We start from the raw sequence: 24,354 nt of genomic DNA, 5'->3' as shown, positions 1-24,354 counted from the left end.
TTTCCGGGTTAGAGAAGTTGTTCAGCACTAATTACAACTTTGTACTTTATAAAAACCCAATTACACTTCATTCAATAAGCTGCAACTTTTTTTCAAAAAGGTTTTTATAGTGAGAATATCAGCACAAAAAGTGGAAGCTCACCTCAATTCAGTGATTTCTAGATGATTTCATCAGTGAACAATGTACCGCGAGGAGGTACAATTTCTGGAATTTCATGTTAAACAAGTGTGAATGTCAGGTGTTGGTGTCACTTTTGCAAAGCAATTATGGCAGTTTCGGTATCATTACCGGTATCATTATCTGAGCCCTTATGTCTCCACCTTCTCTACAAACTCAGGAGAGATTCCACAAACTAATTTAAGAAAAAGTTTTTACACTATATACAGAACTAAATATTATACCCTGTCAAGGTGGGAGAGGGGTACAGTTCAGGTACAGTTGACTATGGGCTAAAAACCATAGATATTTAGCTAAACAGGTAGCACAGTGGTTAGCACTGTTGCTCCACAGTGCCAGGGACTCTGGTTCGATTCCTGGCTTGTTCACTGTCTGTGCGGACTCTGCGCATTCTCCCCGTGTCTGCATGGGTTTCCTCCAGGTAATCCGGTTTCTTCCCACAAGTCCCGAAAGATGTGCTTGTTAGGTGAATTGGACATTCTGAATTCTCCCTCAGTATATCCGAACAGTATCCATAGTGTGGTGACTAGGGGATTTTCACAGTAACTTCATTTCAGTGTTAATGTTAGCCTACTTGTGACACTAAAGATTATTATAATAAAAGATGTAAGAAAAGCTTCTTATGGTGTTCATATAGTACATTTTAAAAAGTTGATTAAAAGTAGTACCATTTATTTAAACGAATTGTGATGAAAGGTGAAGGAGCTGGAAGCCAAATAATATGAATGTGACTTGTAATTTACATGTACATTTGGTTTCTGAGCTCTGGAATTCTTCCTGAAGCCTCTCTACCTTTTCATCTCTCCTCTTTTAAGATTTTCCTTCAACTTTAATTAATTGACCAGGCTTTGGTCAACTGTTCTATGATCCTCTTTATTACAATCCCGGACAAGACCCTAACTAGGATGCTGGACAGAAACCCCGATATTTTATTATAATTTTGTAAGACTGAGGAAAGGATATTTCGATCCAGGAGTGATTCCTTGCAAAAATAAGGATATGATATACTAAAGAAAACTTTATTAATAACACAGCTTACAATTACTCCTTAAATAATGCTAATCAATACATTGTAATCCTTAACTGCCAACTTTGTTTCCACTCAAACAGCAAAACCATCTCTGGTCCCAATCCACTTTTAATTAGAGTTAACTTACTCAGGAATGCTTGCTGTATAGAGGTGTCTTGGATATTCCACTTTGAGAAAGAGAGATCTCTGGTGATGGACGTGCAATGTTTTCATCCGTTTTCCGTTGCCGGTCCTTTCGCAATGCCGGCTTGCTGTGGCAGAACAGTTTACTGGGGAATCTTTATTGGAGTTGGCCGTTTTGCCCTTTTGGACAGTCGTTAGGGTTTCTGAGTGTGCTGTTGATTTTGAAAAGCATGATGACTGGGACTATGAGATGGACTACAGCGGTATTTTACATGGGTACTGATCTTGCCGCATGGCTGCAAGTTTTGTACCCACAGACACAGGGTTGTGTGAACCCTGTGTTTTTGTTTCGGTGATATGCCTGATTGAACCGGTACTGTATGAATTCTGGGGTGACAGCTCCCTTAGCTTCGGTGGGTGTGGTAAATTCCCCTTTGTTGTACACGGATGCTGTGGTGAGCTTTTTGGGGGATATGGGGTGTAGTGTTGGCCGTTGTCTGATGATCCTTCACTGCCCCCCCACCCTGTCCCCTTGTGGCTGAAAGGTACACCGTGCCAGTAAGGCCTTGGGTTGATAGGTCAGATGCCATGGTGCTCACCGTCCCCAGGCTTCACCTTTTGTGTGGTGAGCCAGACATGATGTTCAGCGGGGTGTACGCCAGTCCATTCTGTTCTTGTGGTGTCTTGTTGGGCCCAAAACACTTTTAATTTTTGTGCTGTTGTTGCCTGGCCATTGCGGTTTTGTTGTCCCAGTTGTTTGTCCTCTTTGTTCTCCTCAGTTTTCTTTTGTCCTGTCCTCCATGGCCGTTTCTGCGTGAGTTTTCGGACTTTGTTGGGGGAGGGATGTTGTAACCCTGGATGGGACTCATCCAGTTGGGGATGATTATTCCCGAGTGCTGATTAGGCTGTGAGTTAACCAGCACTAGTATAACAGTGCTGTAGCAGGTGACAGAAAGGAGTGAGGACCCAGAGATGTGTAACTGGGTCCTGTGTAAATACTGCACTAATGCCAAGTGAATGTCGTTCTTCTGAACTCTTCAGACTTTCCCTTTGCTGTTTACTTCAACACCAGAACCAGGTTTCCACCATCAGCACACAGTGGCCAATCCATCGAAGTTGATTTTGCTGGAGTTTTGCCTGAATCTTGAGGTCCTGGCTTCAAGGAAGAGATAAAATAGACAGGATAAAATTGTTCCCCTTGGTGAAGAATTCTAGAACCAGGGCACATAGATTCGAGATAACAGGCAGAAGGTGTCGAGGAGACATGAGGAAGAACCTTTTTATGCAGAGGGTAGTGGGAGTCTGGAACTTGCTGTCCTATTTGATGCTGGAGGCAAGACCCTAAACTCTTAAAAAGTACCTGGATTTGCACCTTAAATGCTGCAAGCTACAGGGCTATGGACTGGGTACAGGAAGGTGGGATTAGAAAGGGCACCTGGGTGTCCTCGGGCTGATTTAGACAAGATGGGCTAAATGGCCTCCTTCTGTGCTGTAACTTTTCTGTGCTTCTATGAAGACACTGGTGTTTGTTCAACAGTTTCCCGTTGATTCTGGAGAATGCAGCAGAGGCACAGCTGGTGGAATTTCTTTTGTGTTCTCCGGCTTCGCTGATCCTGTCCTCAAATGTTGCCAAACCAAAATTCACATATATATATATTTGGCTAGTCAGCCAAATATTTTACCTTCCATATATGTTGAAGGAGAGACTCTGGCATATGTTGCCCACTTCCCATTCTTTGGTAGCCAACTCTCTCATGCCTTTTGGAAATCTAAGTACACCACATTTCTAGGTTCCCCTCTTATAAAAGACAAAAAAAATTCTTAAAACAATGAACTTTAGATAGTAAGAACTAATGGTTTCCATCCTCTCCATTTGCAGTGATTTCATATCGCTGCACTCTGTTGATTAAACTGAAATGAGTTCTGCAAATTTTAGAAAGAGTGAACTTGAACGCACAGATAACATAGAATGGGGCTTTAAATTATAATAGCTGCAGAGTTGGTGGCTCAGTGTAAAGAATGTTGGGGCTATTTTAAAGGGATAGAATTAATAGTGGAGAAGCTGCTGAGAGAATACTGGAGAGCTTGTACAGAACCATAATTAGACCAGAATTGGAGTAATTGTGTACAGTTCTGGTCTCCATTTTATAGAGACACTGGAACATGCACAAACATTCACCCGGATGATATGAGAACTGAAGGTTACAACTATCGCAAGAGATGGAACAGGCTAGGGGTCTTTTCTCTAGAAAAGAGAAGACTGAAGGGTAACCAAATAAATATCTTCAAGGTTATGAAAAGGTTTGGCGGATAGGATAGATAGATCAAGAGGCCATATAAATGACTGTCATTAATGGGGGGGGCTGCCATTCCGAAGGGCAGGGGCACACTTTAGGTACTTGGGGGTGCAGGTTGCCTGGGAGTGGGGGGGCTCCGCGGGTACATTTCTAATTTGGTGGGGAGAATGAAAGCTGATCTGGCAAGGTGGGATGGTCTCCCTCTGCCACTGGCGGGTCAGGTACAGGTGGTTAAAATGAACGTGTTGCCACGATTTCTGTTTATTTTTCAATGCCTGCCGATTTTCCTGCCAAAGGCTTTTTTCAGAGAGATTGAGGGAAGGATTACGTTGTTCATATGGGGAGGGAAGGTGGCCAGAGTTTGAAAGGTGCTACTACAGAGGGGAAGGCAGGCAGGGGGTTTGGGTCTTCCAAACCTGATGGATTACTACTGGGCGGTGAATGTGGAGAAGGTGCGGAGCTGGGTAAGAGGGGTTGATTCCCAGTGGGTCAGAATGGAGGAGAGTTTGTGCAGGGGGTCAGGATTGAAAGCGCTAGCGACAGCGCTGCTCCTGACGGCCCCAGGGAAATACTCAAGGGAGTTCAGTAATAATAGCTTCATTGAGAATTTGGAGGCAGTTTCGCCAAGACTTCGGGTTGGGGCAGGGTCAAGGGAAATGCCAATTCGGGGGAACCACAGATTTGAGCCAGGGGGGTGAAATGGAAATTTTCGGAAATGGGAGAAGATGGGGATTAAGACACTAAAAGATTTGTTTCTTAGGGGTCGGTTTGCAGGATTGAAGGAGCTGGAAGCGAAGTATGGGCTGGAGCAAGAGGAAATGTTTAGATACATGCAGGTTCGAGATTTTGCCAGAAAGGAGATACAGAACTTCCTGGAGGAGCCTGCCTCCACGTTGCTGGAGGAGATGCTGACGACAAGGGGACTGGAGAAGGGGGTAGTGTCAGCTGTCTACGGAGTGATTTTGGAAGAGGAGAAGGCAACATTTGAAGGGATCAAAGCAAAGTGGGAGGAAGAGTTAGGAGAGGATATGGAGGAGGGGTTCTGGTGTGAGGTGCTCCGGAGTGTGAATGCCTCCACCTCATGCGTGAGTTGGGGCTGATACAGCTGAAGGAGGTATACAGAGCACACCTCACGAGGCGAGATTGAGCCGATTCTTTGAAGGAGTTGAAGATGTGTGTGAACGTTGCGGGGGGAGGCCCTGCTAATCACGCTCATATGTTTTAATCCTGTCCAAAACTAGAGGATTACTGGAAGGAGGTTTTTAGGGTAATTTCTGAAGTGGTGCACGTGAAACTGGACCCGGGTACCCGGGAGGCCATATTCGGGGTGTCGGACCGGCCAGGGTTGGAAACGGGTGCGGAGGCAGATGTTGTAGCCTTCGCCTCGTTGATTGCTCAAAGACTGATCCTGATGGGTTGGAGAGCAGCCTCTCAACCCTGTGCCCTGGCGTGGCGGGGGGGATCTGTTAGAATTCTTGACTCTTGAAAAGGTTAAGTTTGAACTGAGGGGAAGGACAGAGGGGTTCTACAATTCATGGGCATTATTCATTATGCACTTTCATGAACTGGATAACATTGAACATTAGTTGGGGGGATGGGTGGGAGGGTTGAGGGGAGGGGGTTGATGGGTGTTAATGGGGGCTATGGGTGATTCCTGATTCCTTTTTGTCAGTTGTTTATGTGAACATGTGGGTGAATGTTTTGCGTTTGGTGGGAGGATAGGATCGTTGTTATTGATATGGGGATTGACACATTGGTTACAGATTATTGTTTATTGTTGATGAGTGTAAATTTGGGAGAAAATGCGAAAAAGGAGGAGAATAAAGAAATATTTAAAAAGACTGTCACTAATAAATCCAAGAGGGAAGTCAGGAGAAAAGAGCATGGTTAAAATGTGGAACTCATTACCAGCGAAGACAAACAGTACGGATGCATTCAAAGAGAAGCTAATGAGCAGGTGAAGAAAAAAAGAACAGAAGGATATGTTGATAGGATGAGATGAAGTAGAGTGGAAGGCGATTCAAGTGATGCATCAACAGTGTCATGGACTCTTTAGTCCGAATGGCCTTTGTCTGCGCTGACAGTACTTTATAGTAGATACACACTTTTCACGATAGACCTTAGGTTCAAATCCAGTGCAAACTGGCGAGCTGAACAAATTCCCTGTCTGATATTTTGGGTACTTTCAACATAATCCTGAGTGAGCTTGACTTCACAATATAAAACTGGCAATCTCACTCCAGAGAAACCACTGGAAAATTTCTGCCACAAATTAGAAATATTACCCATACAACAGGTGGTGCTTTTCTTAGATTATTATTTGACAACATTGTTGGGGTGGAGTAGAGACCACTGGGCCTAACTTTTGTGAAATGCAGGAGTCCATGCTGCTGACAGAGGCTTTGGAGTGGCTGAAGCTTTGAGTATGAAATAAATGACGTAGGACATGAAAGTAGGTTTTACTTGTTGTAGTGGTAATGTCACAAGACTAGTAATCCAGAGGTCCAGGCTAATGCTCTGGGGACACGGGTTTAAATCCCACCATGGCAGCTGGTAGAACTTAAATTCAATTAATAAATCTGGAACTGAATGCTGGTTTCAGTATGAGTGACCATGACAATTATCAGCGATTGTCATAAAACCCATCTGGTTTACAAATGCCCTTTTAGAAAGGTAATCTCACAGCCATCCCTGGTCTGGCCTATTGTGACTCCAGATTGGTATCCCAAGCCACTCAGTTCAAAGACAATTAAGGATGGACAACAAATGCTGGCCTCGCCAGTGATGCTCACATCCCATGAAAGAAAAATAAGTAAACATCCAACTTATTATCTACTTGATTTACCTACTGTAAGCAAATGTCTAACAAGCAGAACATATTTTCCACTTCTGATACTTTTAATAATAATCTTTATTGCTACAAGTAGGCTTACATTAGCTCTGCAATGAAGTTACTGTGAAAAGCCCCTAGTCGCCACACTAAGGCTCCTGTTCGGGTACACAGAGGGAGAATTCACAATGCCGGATTCACCTAACAGCACGCCTTTTGGGACTTGTGGAAGGAAACCCAAGCACCCGGAGGAAACCCACGCAGACACAGGGAGAATGTGCAGACTCCACACAGACAGTGACCCAAGTCGGGAATCGAACCTGGGACCCTCTATCAACATTCATACTGTAAATAATGTTCTGTCATAAAATTTTAAATAAAGCCTGGATTTCAGTAATTTGGCCCAAGCATAGAAGTAAAACTCCTATGGATGCCTGCAGCTCTGATTGTTTCTGAAGGAGAACTTTATACAGGGAAAACGTAATGATACAAATCACACCCCAGGGATCTTCTATAAGCTGGTGATCACTGACCATTCCAGATATTAGCAGCAAAGCTTTGTCCGCTGATTTAAAATAAAAGTGATCTCTTCCATGATGACATGCTTATAACACATGTTTTGAAGGGTATGGTTTAATTTGTAATGTATTAAAACTTGTCTTATTAATGCTGCAAGCTGTTTGGGTGATCCCTGCTATCCCAATAGGTCACAGGTTCAGATAAGACCCATTGACCTGCTGACCTGTCAGTCAAATACTTGCTTACAAGATGCTGCCAATGTAAATAATCACAAGTGACAATGTGCTAATTGCTGGCTTTTGCAAAGCCATGTGACCTTATGACCTTAGAGTAGACCTCAATGGCTGGATCAATCAGAACCTCAGGCTACGAACCCATACTGATATATGCGGATAGAAAATCTTTTCATAACAAGATTAGGGATGTTAAATTTGTAGCCTCACTGGTAAATAATCCCAGCTCTTCAGGTTCAATTAGCGTCTTAATTGTTGCAAATACGACCATTTATTAAAATTTTCCTATTCCACTACCGCAATCAGAAACAGAATAAACAATGATCAAAATTACAATTCACAAGATGTGAATGGGGGAAACATGGTGTATCCCACATAAAGCCGTAGAACCATAAATTGAATACTTATTGAATGTCTGCGCTCCAATCAAACAGCTAAATTTAGTAAATGAGAAACAAACTATAATTACCTTCATTCAATAGCTTCAAATTCAGATATTAATAATTAGTATAATCAAACAACTAGTTTCCGCAGCTCTGGGGTAATATGATTTTAATTAGGCTGTCATAGTTGAAGCTTGTGAAAATCAAATCATGTTTTTCATTAAAAAGCCTCAATTTACAAAAGCCTTCATCCACTCAGCTTTCAGAGAATTGTTTTACTAAACCAAGTATTCTACCTTCAGTGTCAAAATAAATGTTTGCGAGTCAATGAAGGTGCACTTTATCTATTTTTACCAATTATAGTAAAATGAATAATCAGGGATTCATACTTGTTATTTTCCATTTTGTTTTGCGGGCCTACTGCCCTAAATAATTTATTTTAGGGCAATTGAGTATAACCGTAGAGACATTGGATCATAAAACTGAAAACGTGAATTCAAATCCTGGTCTTTACTGACAATAGGGTTTCTTATTGCTGGAAGTGCGAGCTGATAACAGCGTGGCAAGGTCAACGGGCCATTTGGGACCTTGATGAATGACAGGGCCAACAGTCTATCTCCTTAATCAATGAGAGTTAAGGATAGAGGAGAGCAATGGAGATGGAAATAGGGTGAATTAGAGTCAAATTAGGTACAGATAAAGAAATAAAGAGAGGATAAGATTGGATCAAGAGAGAGAAAAGGGACAGAAACAAAAATAAATTTTTAAAAAGCACATTTTAAAACTCTCTAAGAACAATTTACTACCTTCAGGGATGAATCTTCATGTATCCAGTAAGTGATTTGAGTAAGAAAGCAAAACCTACAAGCACATGGGGAGGGGATCTTTTTTATATACAGATCTCCAACACCTATTAATAAATTAATGAATAGCTATAGCCTATGTGATAAGGATATCAGTGAGGTTATTTAACATTCCTTCGTAGCGTTGTGAAGAAACTTTAGCAGCAAAGTGCGCACATGTGCTGTTAAATGTGGAAATTCAGATCTTGCTGTCAGATACTGTCCTGCTTCACAGGCCATGCTGTACTAGTCCTAACTTAAATTTTTAAAAAACATTTAGCGTACCCAATTCTTAGGGGCAATTTAGAGTATCCAATTTTAGGGGCAATTTAGCGTAGCCAATGCACCTACCCTGCACATCTTTTTGGTTGTGGGGGTGAGATGGGGAGAATGTGCAAAAATGGACGCAAGAAAGTTGAGGCACAAAAGAAAAATAATCAAATAGAACAGAAGACATAAAAGCAGTGTTAGATAAAATAAAAGTGTGTTTTTTCAGTTATTGATCATGTTCAAATGTATTTATTATAAATTACTACAATTTAATGTCAATCTATTTTACAGGTATACAAAAATCTCCATAAATTAGTTTTAAACATGATGGCCCTCAAATTATGGCCCTCCAATTAAAATTTATTGTTCTTTTTTCAAGATATTTATGAAATTACTAGATTATTTTTGTCACTCTGTGCATTCAACACTTTTATTAATTTGCCACAAATTACTAGTGAAATATGAGAATTTTCTGCCATAAAACTCCTGGCAAGTGGAAGACAAAGAGAACATTAAACACAAGTGTCTACTTGCGATGTGCATTGAAAGCATCATAAAACGTGTTATCTGCTTATACAAAACAGAGGTTTACAGTCAAAGAACATCTTCAATTTGATTTGAAAGTTCATATTTTTGTCGTAGAAAAGTTGTTTTGGAATGCATTGTGCAGCATCTTTGTGTTGAAGTGCAAGTAATAATTCTGAACAGCAAAGAAATGTTTGAAGAACAGGAAAAATGCAGATCCTTACTGCACAAGTCAGTATTAATGAGAATCTCCAAATTAAATGTCACTGCCCTCCAAATGCTATTTCCCCCTCAATAATAATAATATATTCATTCCTGTTAATCCAAACAAAAGCAATTCTTCCCCCTCCCTCAGGTTTCCATACTTTATCATGTTAGAGTGCCAAACAGCCCAAAGGTCAATACCTGAGAAAAAGATATTCCCTTTCACCCATTTCTGTCGTCCTGAGCAGCACTCGCACTAAAACTCTCATCCTTTCACTACCTTCAGGTTTGACTTTTTCCAACACTTTCATCATCACATACCCAAGCTCCCCTCTACACAAACTCAAATGCATCTAGAACACTTATCATGTCCTACCATGGACTTTCTCGCCAATCATCCCTGCCTTGCTTCACTTCCCCATTGTGTTGGATTGAACATTTACAGCTCTTTACAAACTCCATCCTCCTGCATTGTATTTCTGAAATCAATCTCCAACACTACCTAGACCACATGGCTTCTGCTGTCCTTGTTCTGGGTGATTTCTATTTTGTTCGCTCCACTATCTTCAACTATCATGTCTTAGTCCTCTGGGATTCTCTCCAAAACCTTTCTGCCTTGTTACATTGTTTTTCCAGTTTATATAAGCCTCCCACAAACCTAAATCTCAACTCCACTTTTGGTGACCCAAGTTCAAATGTCTCTCCATTCTAATATGGTGTCTAAATTCCTGTCCACTTCTGCAGTCCCCAACAAATGTGAAGGAGGTTTGCTATTTTGTTATATTAAGAGCATCCTAAGTGCAAGCAAACTGTCCTTTAATAATTATCAAATTTTAAAATAACGTTAAAATTAATTCGGATTTTTTTTTCCCTCAGCAATGTTTCTACAATTATCCCTCCCCTTTGCCTAAGATGTTGTCGACTAGTTTAAATACAGTTCCACAAGTACCCTTCAGTATCTCACCTATGTTGCCATTCTTCAGTGGTGATGTTGCTTTTTTTACATTGGTGCTTGCTTAGGTTGAAAGCATCAGCTGGGCTCCCAGCATTTACACTGCTGAACTGAGTTCTTTACTTTGGTGGCAAGCTCTAAGAGCCAGTTTCAGCCACGACAAGTGAGCCAGTTGGTACTCTCAACAATTTACTGTAATCTTAAAGTGTTAATACTTTGAGAGTAAAACAATTAAAATGGGTCAACTGTACAGTTAAGTCTTGCATCAGTTGGCTGCTGACACCAGCCCATGTTGTGCTGGTAATAACGCTGGAGATGTGATGCACGACCTGTGTTGAGTGTCAGCTACCCCATAGTCAAGAAAGCAAGACTTCTCATTTATAACCAATTTAAAATTACAGCACTGGAAACAGAGGGATGCAGGGTTCAATAGCTGGATTTAGAGGCAAGTGATACAAAATAAGGGAAACAAAATTTGACAAAAATGAGGTAGCAATGCTCACATGACCTCAATGTAAGTTGTTTAGAGTGTAGTGGAAATCATGTGAAACAGTTAATTGCGAAGTATACAAAGATACATTTTCCCCTGAGGTCACAATAAGAATGGCTTAGATCCGTATCAACTTTGGTGCAGAGATAAAGGATTTTTTACTTTAGAGAGGCTAGCCGACAGCATTAGAATTTATCAACAATTAAAAGTTGTTTCATTAGTTTCAAGTAGGATCAGGTTTTAATTACATCACTGATAGCTAAGTTTTATTAATTTTATTAGTTCTTAGAATAATCTTTTGCTGTCCCGATGTTCAATACAGTAGAAACTTTTTTTTGATGTTGGTTTTAGTCTTCTGTGGATATCTTACAATATTGCTTGCAGGCAGTGGGCAAGTGCTGGGCTCGGTGTTATGGGATTTCGCATGCCTCCACTTCTTGGCCACCAATCATCCCACGGCCCTAAGAACGGTGGTTGGGCAGTAGGAGCAGCTTGGGCTGGAGAGGGTCTGAGGGCAGATGGGAGCCATGGAAGAACAGGTATGATTCTGGGCAGGAAAAGAAAAGACTTTGCCTGAAGGAGAGGTTTTGAAGTAAGAGAGATGAAGTGGGTGGATAGAGTTATGGGCGATGCACAAGAGTTTGCAGGTGACTCCTTTTAGCATGCATCGGTTTTTCATGTTTAACAGGCTGGTTACTGTCCACAGATGAAGTTGACATAGAACTATCATGGCTGCTTTAGAACTATCATGGCTGTTCCCTGTTTTGGTGTTTCCAAATTGATTCACAGCTGTTAACGAATTGACTGATAATACGGATCAATCAGAAAAGAAAGAACTCTCAAATGCTAAATTCATTTCTAAGATTAACTGTTTTAATCAATGTGAAATTTATGTCTCATATGGTCTGAAATAATGGTCACTAAAGTAAGATGGTAAACCTTTGTCAATGTATTCATTGATCTTAACCATCAAGTAGTTTATTGTAGGCTTTCCAATTAATCTAAATAAGAGTTAGTCCCAAGTGTCACGTATATATGAACTGAGGAGTACATCATTCACGTTAAGTACACTATGGTATATTAGGCACATACAGCTTTGCTATATCTTTCAGACCTAGCATTAGCCATGGTACAGTAAATAAAAAATGTGCAGAAAATAAAATTAAAAAGGTGCAAAAATACCTTGAAACAATTCAAATGCTGCATGTACATGTTTTAGGAAAATGTATTTTTTATATATATATATAATATATATATATATATATATATATATGTATAGAGTCGTACACAGAGGGGCATTATTGATTTTGGTTGAGAAAAATCATTTGTATGGATCACAGATCAAAAGCAACAAGATGCTTCCAAGTTCGATCCCCGAGTCTGTGCTGAGCTGGCTGGTATCAGTCAGAGGCAGAGGACACTACAATCAGACTCAACAGCACTCAATCAGAGTGGGACTTGGATGTAATGTTCTCCCACAGTACAGCAGTGTTCGGAGGCTGATTTCTGAGGCTTTAAGAATGACGATTTGTCCAAGGGATCTCAGGAAGAATGGCTCCCGTGCAACTGGTACAGAAAACAGCGCAAAATCAATGACTTCAGGAGAGGATGGGGGGGGGGGGGGGGGGGGGGGGGGGGATTTTGCCAAGAGAAAAATGATTAGAACAAAAATAAATGCATTTTTAAAGTAGGGATTCTTTGGAAAAATCACCGTTCATCACAGATTCCAATTGACTGCAATAGAGACCATCAGGTCTAAAGACATTTTTAAAAAAGATCATTGCAGTTATAATTAATGTTGGGACCATTCTGGAATCTGAATTGTCCGTTTTCCAATTCCAACTGCAGAAAAATTGAATTAAGAAAATTCAAGACTGTGTTATTTATATTAAGGTGAAAGTTTCCAGGCAAGCCAGAAGTAAAGATCGACCCAATCTGGGGTTCACTAATTGCCAATTGCCATGGTTTGCAAAGATTATACTGCATACCAAAAGGCACACAGTTTGATACCTGGAGCTCCAACATCTGGCATGCAGCATGATCAAAGTAATTTCCATTCAGCCTATTCAAACAGGGAAAAAGCTATACTGGATCACCAATCCAGCAGCATACAGCTATCAACCATCTTTTATTCTTCCATAATAATAATAATAATAATTGCTTATTGTCACAAGTAGGCTTCAATGAAGTTACTATGAAAAGCCCCTAGTCGCCACATTCCAGCACCTGTTAATGGCCTCACGGTAGCATGGTGGTTAGCATCAATGCTTCACAGCTCCAGGGTCCCAGGTTCGATTCCCGGCTGGGTCACTGTCTGTGTGGAGTCTGCACGTCCTCCCCGTGTGTGCGTGGGTTTCCTCCGGGTGCTCCGGTTTCCTCCCACAGTCCAAAGATGTGCGGGTTAGGTGGATTGGCCATGCTAAATTGCCCGTAGTGTAAGGTTAATGGGGGGATTGTTGGGTTACGGGTATACGGGTTACGTGGGTTTAAGTAGGGTGATCATTGCTCGGCACAACATCGAGGGCCGAAGGGCCTGTTCTGTGCTGTACTGTTCTATGTTCTATGTTCGGGGAGGCTGGTACGGGAATTGAACCCGCGCTGCTGGCATTGTTCTGCATTACAAGCCAGCTGTTTAGCCCACTGTGCTCAACCAGTTCATGAGACGTGAGTGGCAGGTGGCACTGGCAAGGCCAGCATTTGTTGCCCATTCCCAATTGCCCTTGAGAAGGTGGTGGAGAGGCATCTTCTTGAACCTCTGAAGTCCATATAGTAACCTGCATCACTGAATTTGTTGGCATGAAGTGTGCTGTCGCATCAGTGTGTAGGGAATATGAAAAGTAGAGAGTGACAAATTCAAGTGCTTTCCCTCCCGCAAATAAGCGCGAAGAGGACTTTAGTAGCAAATGAAATGCACAAAGCTAAAACCCTACCTTCCAAGTAAAATTTGTATTAAACAGGTTTCAGAATGCTCAAGGAAGAGTGTCAAATTTTACTATAGATGGTCAGTTATTTGTGGAAAAACAGGGTCTCTGAAAACTTTATTTCATGTTGCTTTTTGGTACATTAAATCAACTTGCAAAACAAAAGCAGCAGCTTAGGTGAATATGTTAATGCCTTGGATGAAAACAAAGTACCAAACATTAATTGAGTCTGAAATGCTTAAAAATAAAGTTTGAAAGCACCAAGCTGAGTTTAACAAATTAAAGATTGCCCATCCTCTACAAAAAATACAATTTCAGGGTAATGGAGCAATATTTAATTTATTTCCAAAAAATAGATCAAAACCTAAACTGAAGAAGAAATGCCAAGGACTGAATTCATCTTTGAATAAAGAGTAAATCGTCATCAATTTACTGCAGTTTACACCACTTTCAGTCTGAAGGAAACTGTACCACAACATTATATCACAAAACCATTACAGACTAAAGCACTTTCAAGCCTTTCCACACAAAAATTAATGAAGACCACATGTTTTATCAAACCTGCAACGTGTTCAAATTTATTATTATGTGCAACTATTCAGCACTTCCTTGCAATTCCAGTGGTGGAGTGTACGTACGATTTTAAAAAATGGGTGTAGAAGAAGCCTGCTTCCCATATCATGTTTCCCATGATACTGTGCCTGTCTGTCAAGTTTGGCTGTCAACTTTGATGCATTTTTCAGAGCAACAGTACAAGCTTAAATTACTATGACTGCAAACCATAAATGAGAACCTAGTGCTTTGAAACCATCAGATCAATCAGAAGATCATTTACTTGGAAGGGTTATTTGGTAAAGTGAGAGCTGTACATCAACTACCCGCAACTGAGGGCTGAGGCAGCAAAACGACAACAACAAATTGTCATTGGCATTCCATTTATGAACCTTCAGACAGCATCAGAGTTCTGTTCCACAGGAAACCAGATAAGGTCAGACTTTCACTGAATATTTCTTAACAAGCTACCATCAAAAGAAGTTATGATTTGAATAAAAAGGCTATCACTCCTTAATTTCAATATCAAAGGGATTCACTGTGAACTCCCAGTGCAGAAAAAATCTCCCCAAGCTGCATCAGACAGGTGCTTAATAATCTATTATTTAGGATTTATTTTAGGTTGGTTGGAATAAAAAAATAGCTGTGCTACTGAGAAACCACAAATGGGATAGCACAAAGGAAAGAATGTTATTAACATACTATTAACAGTTCAAAAGAATGATATGACACACCAATCAAACTTGTTAATTGACTGTCAATGATCTGTCCTTAAAAATACAACATGACTGCATAATGCAGTTTTAAATCTGACAGGAAGAAAGTTGCATTTGCATTAGTCTCATAAACTAATAAACAATCAGAATATAACGTACATTTTTAATGTGTTAGGTATTTGTTTAAAAATGCACTATTTTTCCACTGGGCAATAAAAGTAAATGCAGAATTCTCCAAAACTATTATTGATATTAGGGTTGTCTCCGCTAAAAGTACTGCATTTAATTAATTTATTCAAGCACACCGATTGCTTTAAAATAAGCATCTCTATGTTTCTGCTTTTATTAAAAAACAGAAAGTTGTAAAAATGCTAATCTGCTTATTACCTCCACCTCAAACACATGCACACTAAAACACAGCCTGCATACAAATTTATAGGAAGTGTTATGGAAACTCCTTAAAAAAGAAACTCAGCAGGATAATAACTTACAAATATTAAAATTGCCGTGGGGATTGGGGGAGGGAAGACAGAGTTGCCTCCAGAGATTTTCATCTACTTTGAAACTACATCTGTGAATTGACTGAAACAAATTTAACCCTAGGAGGGCTGGACTCTTCAGCTGCAGTCAAATTGTGGTCTTCTCCATTCAGTCCCTGCTTAAAGTTAACTATATGGAATGGACACAAAGATCCTCTCCCTACTTTAACTTACTCTAGGTTTTGCTTGTAAGCCTTGTTTGAAGGCGAAATAATGCTTTCTGTTATAGGATCAAAGATCTTGGACGAGATCTTCTGGCTGCTCACTCTAGCGCCCATCTTGCCGAGGGCGCACCCCCGGCGACATGGGGTTGGATTAAATTGGAAATCCCATTGACAGTGGTGGGACCAGAAGATCCTGCCACCGGCTCCCACTGCCGAGAATCACACCACGGGGAAGCCAGAGGTTCTCGCCACTTAGTAGAATAGCAGGCCTGATTAATTTTTCAATTAGATAGTAAGTTAGTCTATGCTGCAATCTTTATCTACCAGCATCTGGTTTGAGCAGGGTAAAAAGATACATTTACAGCAAGCCCACTTATTTTCTTAGTTTATGAGATACGACAGCAAAAATCCAACCTTAATTTTCGACGGTTCCAGTTTTTGCTGGCGGGAGAAGGGAAGGGGTGTGACTCAGCACGATGGTGAAATGACCCTGCTGAAGTGAAAAATACCCTATTTTGGCTGATTCAATTGCCTTAGCCTGCACAGTGGGAATCACTAATTGATGGAGTCGATGCAAACTCTTGGAAGGGAAGATAAGGTCTGTTTAAATACCATGATCTGAGGTTCTTTAAATACTCAGCTTTTTAAACATGAAAGAAACAGCCTGAAGTTTGTCCAAACTTGAAACTTCTACACTCAAGTTGCCCGCCTTGGTAGTGAAAATCTGGCCCCAGATGAAAAGCAAGAATTTTTGTTTTCCAAAATGAAAAATATTACACAAGAATTCAGGTAAAAATAACGCATCATAACTTCACATCCAGAAATCTTCACATAAAAGATCCAAAAACATGCTAAACATCAATGGGTATGACAGCATCGTGGTTATGTTCTTGGAGTAAGTATCGGAGCATGAGTTTAAGTCCCACAGTATAGTAGGGTATTTATATTTAATTCAATAAAACTGATATTAGATTTATTGTCACTTGTTCTGCGTACAGTCCAGGCAGATCGCTCCATGCATTTAACATAGAACATACAATAATACACGAGGACACATAATGAAAATACATAAACATGGACAATGGGTGAAGTATACAGTATATAGTACTACAACAGTAGAGAAGATGCATAGGAAGATCAGTTCAGTCCATACGATCAGTTCAGACCCTAAGAGGGTCATTCAATAGTCTGGTAACAGCGGGGATGAAGCTGTTTTTGAATCTATTGGTGCATGCTCTCAAACCTTTGCATCTTCTGCCCAATGGAAGAGATTAGAAGAAATAGCCTGGGTGGGAATGGTCTTTGATTATGCTGCTCACTTTCCCAAGGCAGCGGGAGGTGTAGACAGTCATTGGGGAGAGGCAGGTTCGTGTGATGGACTGGGCTGTGTTCACGGTTCTCCGTAGTTTCTTTCGGTCATGGGCCGAGCAGTTGCCATACCAAGTTGTGATGCAGTCAGATAGGATACTATCTATAGTACATCAATAGAAATTGGTAAGAGTCGTTGTCGACATGCCAAATTTCCTTAATTGCCTGAGGATTAACAGGCACTGTTGTTCTGTCTTGGGATTGGTGTTGACCTGGATGGGCCAGGACAGATCGTTGGTGATGGTTTTACTTCGGAATTTAAAGCTGTCAACCATCTCCACCTCGGCATCACTGATACAGACAGGGGGGTGGACGACACTTTGCTTCCTCAAGTCGATGACCAGCTCCTTTGTTTTGTTGACATTGAGGGATAGATTTTTATCATTGCATCATGCCGCTAAGTTCTCTAGCTCCCTCCTGTACTCTGACTCCTCGTTCTTTGAGATCCAACCCACTATGGTCATGTCATCAGCAAACTTGTAGATGGAGTTGGAGCCGAATTTTGATACACAGTCATGTGTCTGGGAGTATAGTAGAGCAGTTATTTTCAAAGTCGGGGTCACGACCTGCGGGTGGATCGCGGGCGGATCATGGAGCCATGCATCGCAGCATTCCCGATCGTGGGAAGTAGTGCCCAATGGCTGCAGCAGCTAGCTTTCATCAGTGCGCAACCCCGGAGCCCAGCGAGAAAGACTACCTCCTCCTGATTTCAGCGTGCTGACCCATCAGAAGTGTTAAAAAAAAATTGATTCCGGCTTCCTGCCTAAAGCGACGGCAGAGAGCAGGTCACAAACTCCGTACCCCAACGTCACATGCTCCGGATGCAAAGAGTTTCCTGCATCTTGTAGCTGCCAGCAGTGCTGCTGTGAACTCCAGGGCCTCTTGTGAACAACCCATGAAGAAGCTGAAAACAGGAACAAAGCAGCATAAAGACGATTACTTGAGGTTATTAATTGTGCCACTACAAATCAGGATTCAAAGTTCCTGTATGTTATCTGCAGTGAAGCATTGGCAAATGAAAGTTTAAAACCCTCAAACTTCAAAGAAATTTGAAGACGAAGCATGACGAGTTCGGTGACAAACCTTTATTTTTTTCAACAGATGCAGAGATCTTAAATCATCAGCTGAAGTCATTATCAGAAATGTAACATTGAATAACAAAGCAAGCGAGATTGTGAGAAGCAAGCAGTCTCACCTGTCACATTAAAGGTAAGTGAAAATGGTGGGGTGAGAAGGTCGGCCGGCATGGGGCGCAAAGGTCAGCCGGCATGGGTGCGAAGGTCAGCCGGCATGGGCGGCAAAGGTCGGCCAGCTTGGGCTGCGATGATCGGCCGGTTTGGGCTGCGAAGGATGGCCGGTTAGTGATAATGGGTCCTAGGCAAAAAAGTTTGTAAAACACTGGTAGAGTATAGTAAAGGAGTATAGTAAAAGCTAGTATCAGTAATGGTGACCACAAAACTAACTGATTGTCTTAAAAATCCATCTGCTTCACTAATGTATTCATAGAATTTATAGTGCAAAATCTGCAGTGAAGCACTGGCAAATGAAAGTTTAAAACCCTCAAACTTCAAAGAAATTTGAAGACGAAGCATGACGAGTTCGGTGACAAACCTTTATTTTTTTCAACAGATGCAGAGATCATTTTTCAACAGAGATCATTTTTCAACAGATGCATCAGATGGGCCATTCGGCCCATCGAGTCTGCACCGGCCTTTGTAAAGAGCACCCTACCCAAGCCCATGCCTCCATCCTATTCCGTAACCCAGTAATCCCACCTAATCTTTTGGACACTAAAGGGCAATTTAGGGGGCCAATCCACCTAACTTGCATATCTTTGGACTGTGCAAGGAAACCGGAGCACCCGGAAGAAACCCACACAGACACGGGGAGAACATGCAGACTGTGCACAGACAGTGACCCGAGGCTGGAATTGAACCTGGAACCCTGGAGCTGTGAGGCAGCAGTGCTAACCTCTGTGCCACCATGCCGCCATTTTTGAGAGATATTATTATACATATAAAAAATATGACAAATGTCAATTATTAACATAGTTTGTGATCATTCTCTCTGAAATTTGAATGCATGTTCCCAGAATAGTCAAAGAAAACTTCCTCTGGTGGAATAAGAAATCCAACCAGGACTGGTTCAACACAAACGGATCAATTCAATGAGTAAATGGCAGTCGTGCACTATTGTACCATCTAGAATAAACTTACTTCGTACAGGGCAACCTAATCACTTTCTCTTACTTGATACAAACAGGATATATGCTTATTTAAAAGTTGTAACATTTATGACTTCCAGTTCTGACTACAGGTCATCAATTTGAAACTACAGGGCTACTTTACCAAAATGTAGATTTGGGTCAGGAGTTTTAATGGAAACAGGGCAAGGGGACAAGGTGGGATGGGGACCATTGGCCATTTGAATATTATATTGAGGCTCTGTGCCTCGGGTTTAACCTATCTCCCAGGTTTAATCCAACAGCTAAAGGGGAGGCAAAGGTTGAGTGAAAAAGATCCGCTACTTAAGAGTCAAAAGGAGGAATGTTCCCTGCAGCCCACCAAGTTTAAATGCCCACAATCAAACTCCCTCACCAACCTGCCTAGCTCAGGAGAAGAGATTGGAACCAACCCTCCACTACCATAGTCTGGTCAGAGAATCACTCCTTTCACACTTCCCTGATTGACAACCAAAGTCCACTGGAATCATCAAACTCCTCTTCCTCCCGATCAATGACCAAACCTGACCTCTCACTCCTTATCTGTTCCCACCATTCAGCAGTTTATCTAAGGACCTGTCAATCAGGCTGGGTTCCTGGCAGAGAACCTGTTTATGATGAAGGATGCATGCTCTGACATGAAAACTGCAGTTTGTGGTGAAAGCCAGACTTTTGAACGTCCAGACCAGAACTACTCTGACCACCACCCATGTCCACAAAACCTGCCCCAGTAAATACCAAGGCAAATTACTCTGTGTTACGCTCCATAGATGCTGCCTGAAATGCTGAGTATTTCCAGCATTTTCTGTTTTTAAACTGTATTTGTTTCTCTTGCCACACCCTGAATCCCACCACCACGCATCCTTCCCCGCTACCAAGTAGGAAAGCACAGGAAGTGACCATATGTATTTAACACGATTGCATCGGATTGAAAATAAAAACAAACACGGGAGATTTATTGAAAAACATTACAATGACCTTGCTGCTGATTTTTCTGAACATGTTAGTTAAGTCATTTTAAGGATACTTTTTGTCCCATACTCATGTATGTTGCTGAATAAGCTGAAATGTTGCTGCACGACTGTACTGACTGAACATGCATCAATGACACAATTTATTCCAGATAAGGATAAGGACTTAAAATTATTTATCATATCTGCATTCTAATACCATCACACAAAACAAGATTATTCTAATATAGTTTATCTAAGGACCATTTAATGGGCAGCAGGGTAGCATGGTGGTTAGCATAAATGCTTCACAGCTCCAGGGTCCCAGGTTCGATTCCCGGCTGAGTCACTGTCTGTGTGGAATCTGCACGTCCTCCCCCTGTGTGCGTGGGTTTCCTCCGGGTGCTCCGGTTTCCTCCCACAGTCCAAAGATGTGCGGGTTAGGTGGATTGGCCATGCTAAATTGCCCGTAGTGTCCTAATAAAAGTAAGGTTGTTGGGTTATGGGTATAGGGTGGATACGTGGGTTTGAGTAGGGTGATCATGGCTCGGCACAACATTGAGGGCCGAAGGGCCTGTTCTGTGCTGTACTGTTCTATGTTAATGTATTTTTTTCCTGTAATTTAACCGACTGGGTGGTATTTTTGTATCAGTTAATTTTTAAAATAGTGCAATTTGCAATTCTAAGGATGTGATTATAGATACCTGAGGCCTACATTAACCAGTACTCAGGAGTATTTTATGAAACAGCTTTGGTCTGGACATATCTAACAGGAGATTAATGAAGGAACACTTCAGTTATAAGTCCACAAAGTGTTGCATTTGAAGATCCTTATTACTGAATCACCGTAATACAAAAATGTCGTGTATCAACATTCAACATTCTGCATCAAAGGTTTACGTTCATAGACATGGGGCAAGTGGAAGAGAAGCAGCATCATTAAACATAAAACCCGTATATCTCGCTGAAAATGACTGCTAAAATGCCATTAATATAGAATCCCCAATGCTTCCACAGATGTTGCTGCTCTAAGGGATGACGAAGGCTTGATTCTCAGAATCTGTGCTGAATTTAATTATTTTACCTGGGATAACATGGTGCTATAATTGAGCTGGGGGAAGAGGGAGGGAGAAGAAAAATCAGTCACGGTTCCGACTCCTAACCACTCAAATATCTACTGGAAAAAACATATTTGAAGTGTTGGGGATAAAGCTGGATCAATCTCAGCTATGATGTTTCCCAGCAACGATGGATACGAATTTGTCAACATCCATTTCCAGATTCATATGCTACAAATGTTGAATCAGGGTGAGATACTGCTATGTTCAGGACCAGGACAATGGAGAGAAAAGAAAGATAGCAACTAGAAGGGAAATTAGATTAGAAAAGACTTAAAAGGTGAATAAGATAAAAGGAGTTTCTTTGCAATAATAAAATGATATAGTTTTGAATTCTGCATCACAAATTTCTTAATCAAGGTCAATTTTCACCTTTTTCTGAAATTCTGGTGGCTTTGTTCTGTTCACATTTGGCCAGTTGGTACAGAACATGCAATTAACAAGGCTGCCACTACTAAAGGAAAAGAAAAAAATAATACTTTACAGCAAGTAGGTAATTCACCCCCGTTAATTCAGTGTCCAACAGTCCAACAACACAATGGTGGTATTCTCTGTTACTGTAATAGCCGTTAAATGTCCAGTCACCTCATAAGTGTTATGTCACTCAATCACTACTTTTTATGTCTCATACAAAAAGATACCAGAGAATTCCTTTTGTGTATATGTCTCAGCAAGATCCCTTCTCCAAGGTGCTCGCCTCCCCAAAGATGGGATTTTATGCCACTGCAATGGTTAAGCCTTTGTATAGTACGATAGCCTCATTTCTCCCTCTGTACAAAAAACAACCTGGCAGTCTCAGTTGTATAACCTGGAGCAAGAGCTTCCATATTGGGTCATAACTCTGATGTTGGGCTCAAAGCAGGCCCTGAGCAGTCATCTAATGGATTTTGCATGGATTGGCAAATTAGTGTCCACAGGGCATGCTCACTACCCAAGGGCAGCAGGCAGGCTCTCAAAGCCTTGGTGCCCATAAAAGGCCCTTGAACTAGGTAGAGCTGCTGCCAGCAACTATAACATGAAGATAGAAGGAGTAGACCGATGCCCGGTCGAGCCTGCTCTGCCATTTAATAAGATCATGGCTAGCCTTCAGTTTCAACTTCACTTTCCTGTTCCCTCCTCATATAGCTCGATTCCCTGAGATTTAAAAATTCTGTCCACTTCATAGAACATTACAGCGCAGTAAAGGCCCTTCGGCCCTCGATGTTGCGCCGACCTGTGAAACCCCTCTAAAGCCCATCTACACTATTCCCTTATCGTCCATAGGCTTATTCAATGACCATTTGAATGTGTTTAGTGCTGGCGAGTCCACTACTGTTGCAGGCAGGGCATTCCACGCCCTTACTAATCTCTGAGTAAAGAATCTACCTCTGACATCTGTCCTATATCTATCTCCCCTCAATTTAAAGCTATGTCCCCTCGTGCTGGACATCACCATCCGAGGAAAAAGGCTCTCAATGTCCACCCTATCTAATCCTCTGATCATCTTGTATGCCTCAATTAAGTCACATCTTAACCTTCTTCTCTCTAACGAAAACAGCCTCAAGTCCTTCAGCCTTTCCTCGTAAGATCTTCCCTCCATACCAGGCAACATCCTTGTAAATCTCCTCTGTACCCTTTCCAATGCTTCCACATCCTTCCTATAATGCGGCGACCAGAATTGCACGCAATACTCCAAATGCGGTCGCACCAGAGTTTTGTACAACTGCAACATGACTCCGAAACTCAATTACTCTACCAATAAAAGCTAACACACCGTACACCTTCTTAACAACCCTCTCAACCTGGGTGGCAACTTTCAGGGATCTATGGACATGGACACCGAGATCTCTCTGCTCATCCACACTACCAAAAATCTTACCATTAGCCCAGTACTCTGTCTTCTTGTTATTCCTTCCAAAATGAATCACCTCACACTTTTCTGCATTAAACTCCATTTGTCACCTGTCAGCCCAGCTCTGCAGCTTATCTATGTCCCTCTGTAACTTGTAACATCCTTCTGCACTGTCCACAACTCCACCGACTTTAGTGTCATCCGCAAATTTACTCACCCATCCTTCTACGCCCTCCTCCAGGTCATTGAGAAAAATGACAAACAGCAGCGGACCCAAAACAGATCCTTGTGGTGCACCACTAGTAACTGGACACCAGTCTGAACATTTCCCATCAACCACCACCTTTGTCTTCTATCAGCTAGCCAATTTCTGATCCAAACTGCGAAATCACCCTGAATCCCATGCCTCTTTATTTTCTGCAATAGCCTACCATGGGGAACCTTATCAAACGCTTTACTGAAATCTATATACACCATATCAACTGCTTTACCCTCATCCACATCTTTGGTCACCTTCTTGAAGAACTCAATAAGGTCTGTGAGGCACGACCTACCCTTCACAAAACCATGTTGACTATCTCTAATCAAATTATTCTTTTCCTGATGATTATACATCCTATCTCTTATAAACCTTTCCAAGACTTTTCCCACAACAGAAGTAAGGCTCACTGGTCTATAGTTACCACAGTTATCTCTACTCCCCTTCTTGAACAAGGGGACAACATTTGCTATCCTCCAGTCTTCTGGCACTATTCCTGTAGACAAAAGATGACTGAAAGATCAAAGCCAAAGGCTCAGCAATCTCCTCCCTAGCTTCCCAGAGAATCCTAGGATAAATCCCATCCGGCCCAGGGGACTTGTCTATTTTCACACTTTCCAGAATCGCTAACACCTCCTCCTTATGTACCTCAAGCCCTTCTAGTCTACTAGCCTGTATCTCAGTAGTCTCCTCGACAACATTGTCTTTTTCTTGTGTGAATTCAGTCTTAAATATATTCAACAATGAGCATCCACAACCCTCTGGGGTAGTTAATTCCAAAGATTCATAACACTTTCTCCGTCACTGGAAAAATAGCCTGAAATTCCCTTCCTAACACA

General features: G+C 41.5%; 1 protein-coding gene across 6 annotated transcripts in view; it reads right to left on the bottom strand.

The window, feature by feature from the left end:
* The window catches only part of dph6 (diphthamine biosynthesis 6), a 355,827-nt gene that overhangs the window by 90,113 nt on the left and 241,360 nt on the right, over positions 1-24,354 (bottom strand). Inside the window, exon 13 of one of the 6 annotated variants that reach the window (XM_038786001.1) lies at positions 13,958-18,040. The exons of the other annotated variants lie outside the window; for them this stretch is intronic. Coding sequence (XP_038641929.1) covers positions 17,945-18,040 — 96 coding nt within the window. The 3' untranslated portion in view covers positions 13,958-17,944. Of the gene's footprint in view, positions 1-13,957; positions 18,041-24,354 lie in introns of those variants that run through there. 6 annotated transcript variants of the gene reach the window in all.

This window comes from Scyliorhinus canicula, chromosome 2, assembly GCF_902713615.1.
Source record: "Scyliorhinus canicula chromosome 2, sScyCan1.1, whole genome shotgun sequence".
Lineage (NCBI taxonomy): Eukaryota > Metazoa > Chordata > Chondrichthyes > Carcharhiniformes > Scyliorhinidae > Scyliorhinus > Scyliorhinus canicula.
This window is presented reverse-complemented; position numbering and strand designations above follow the sequence as displayed.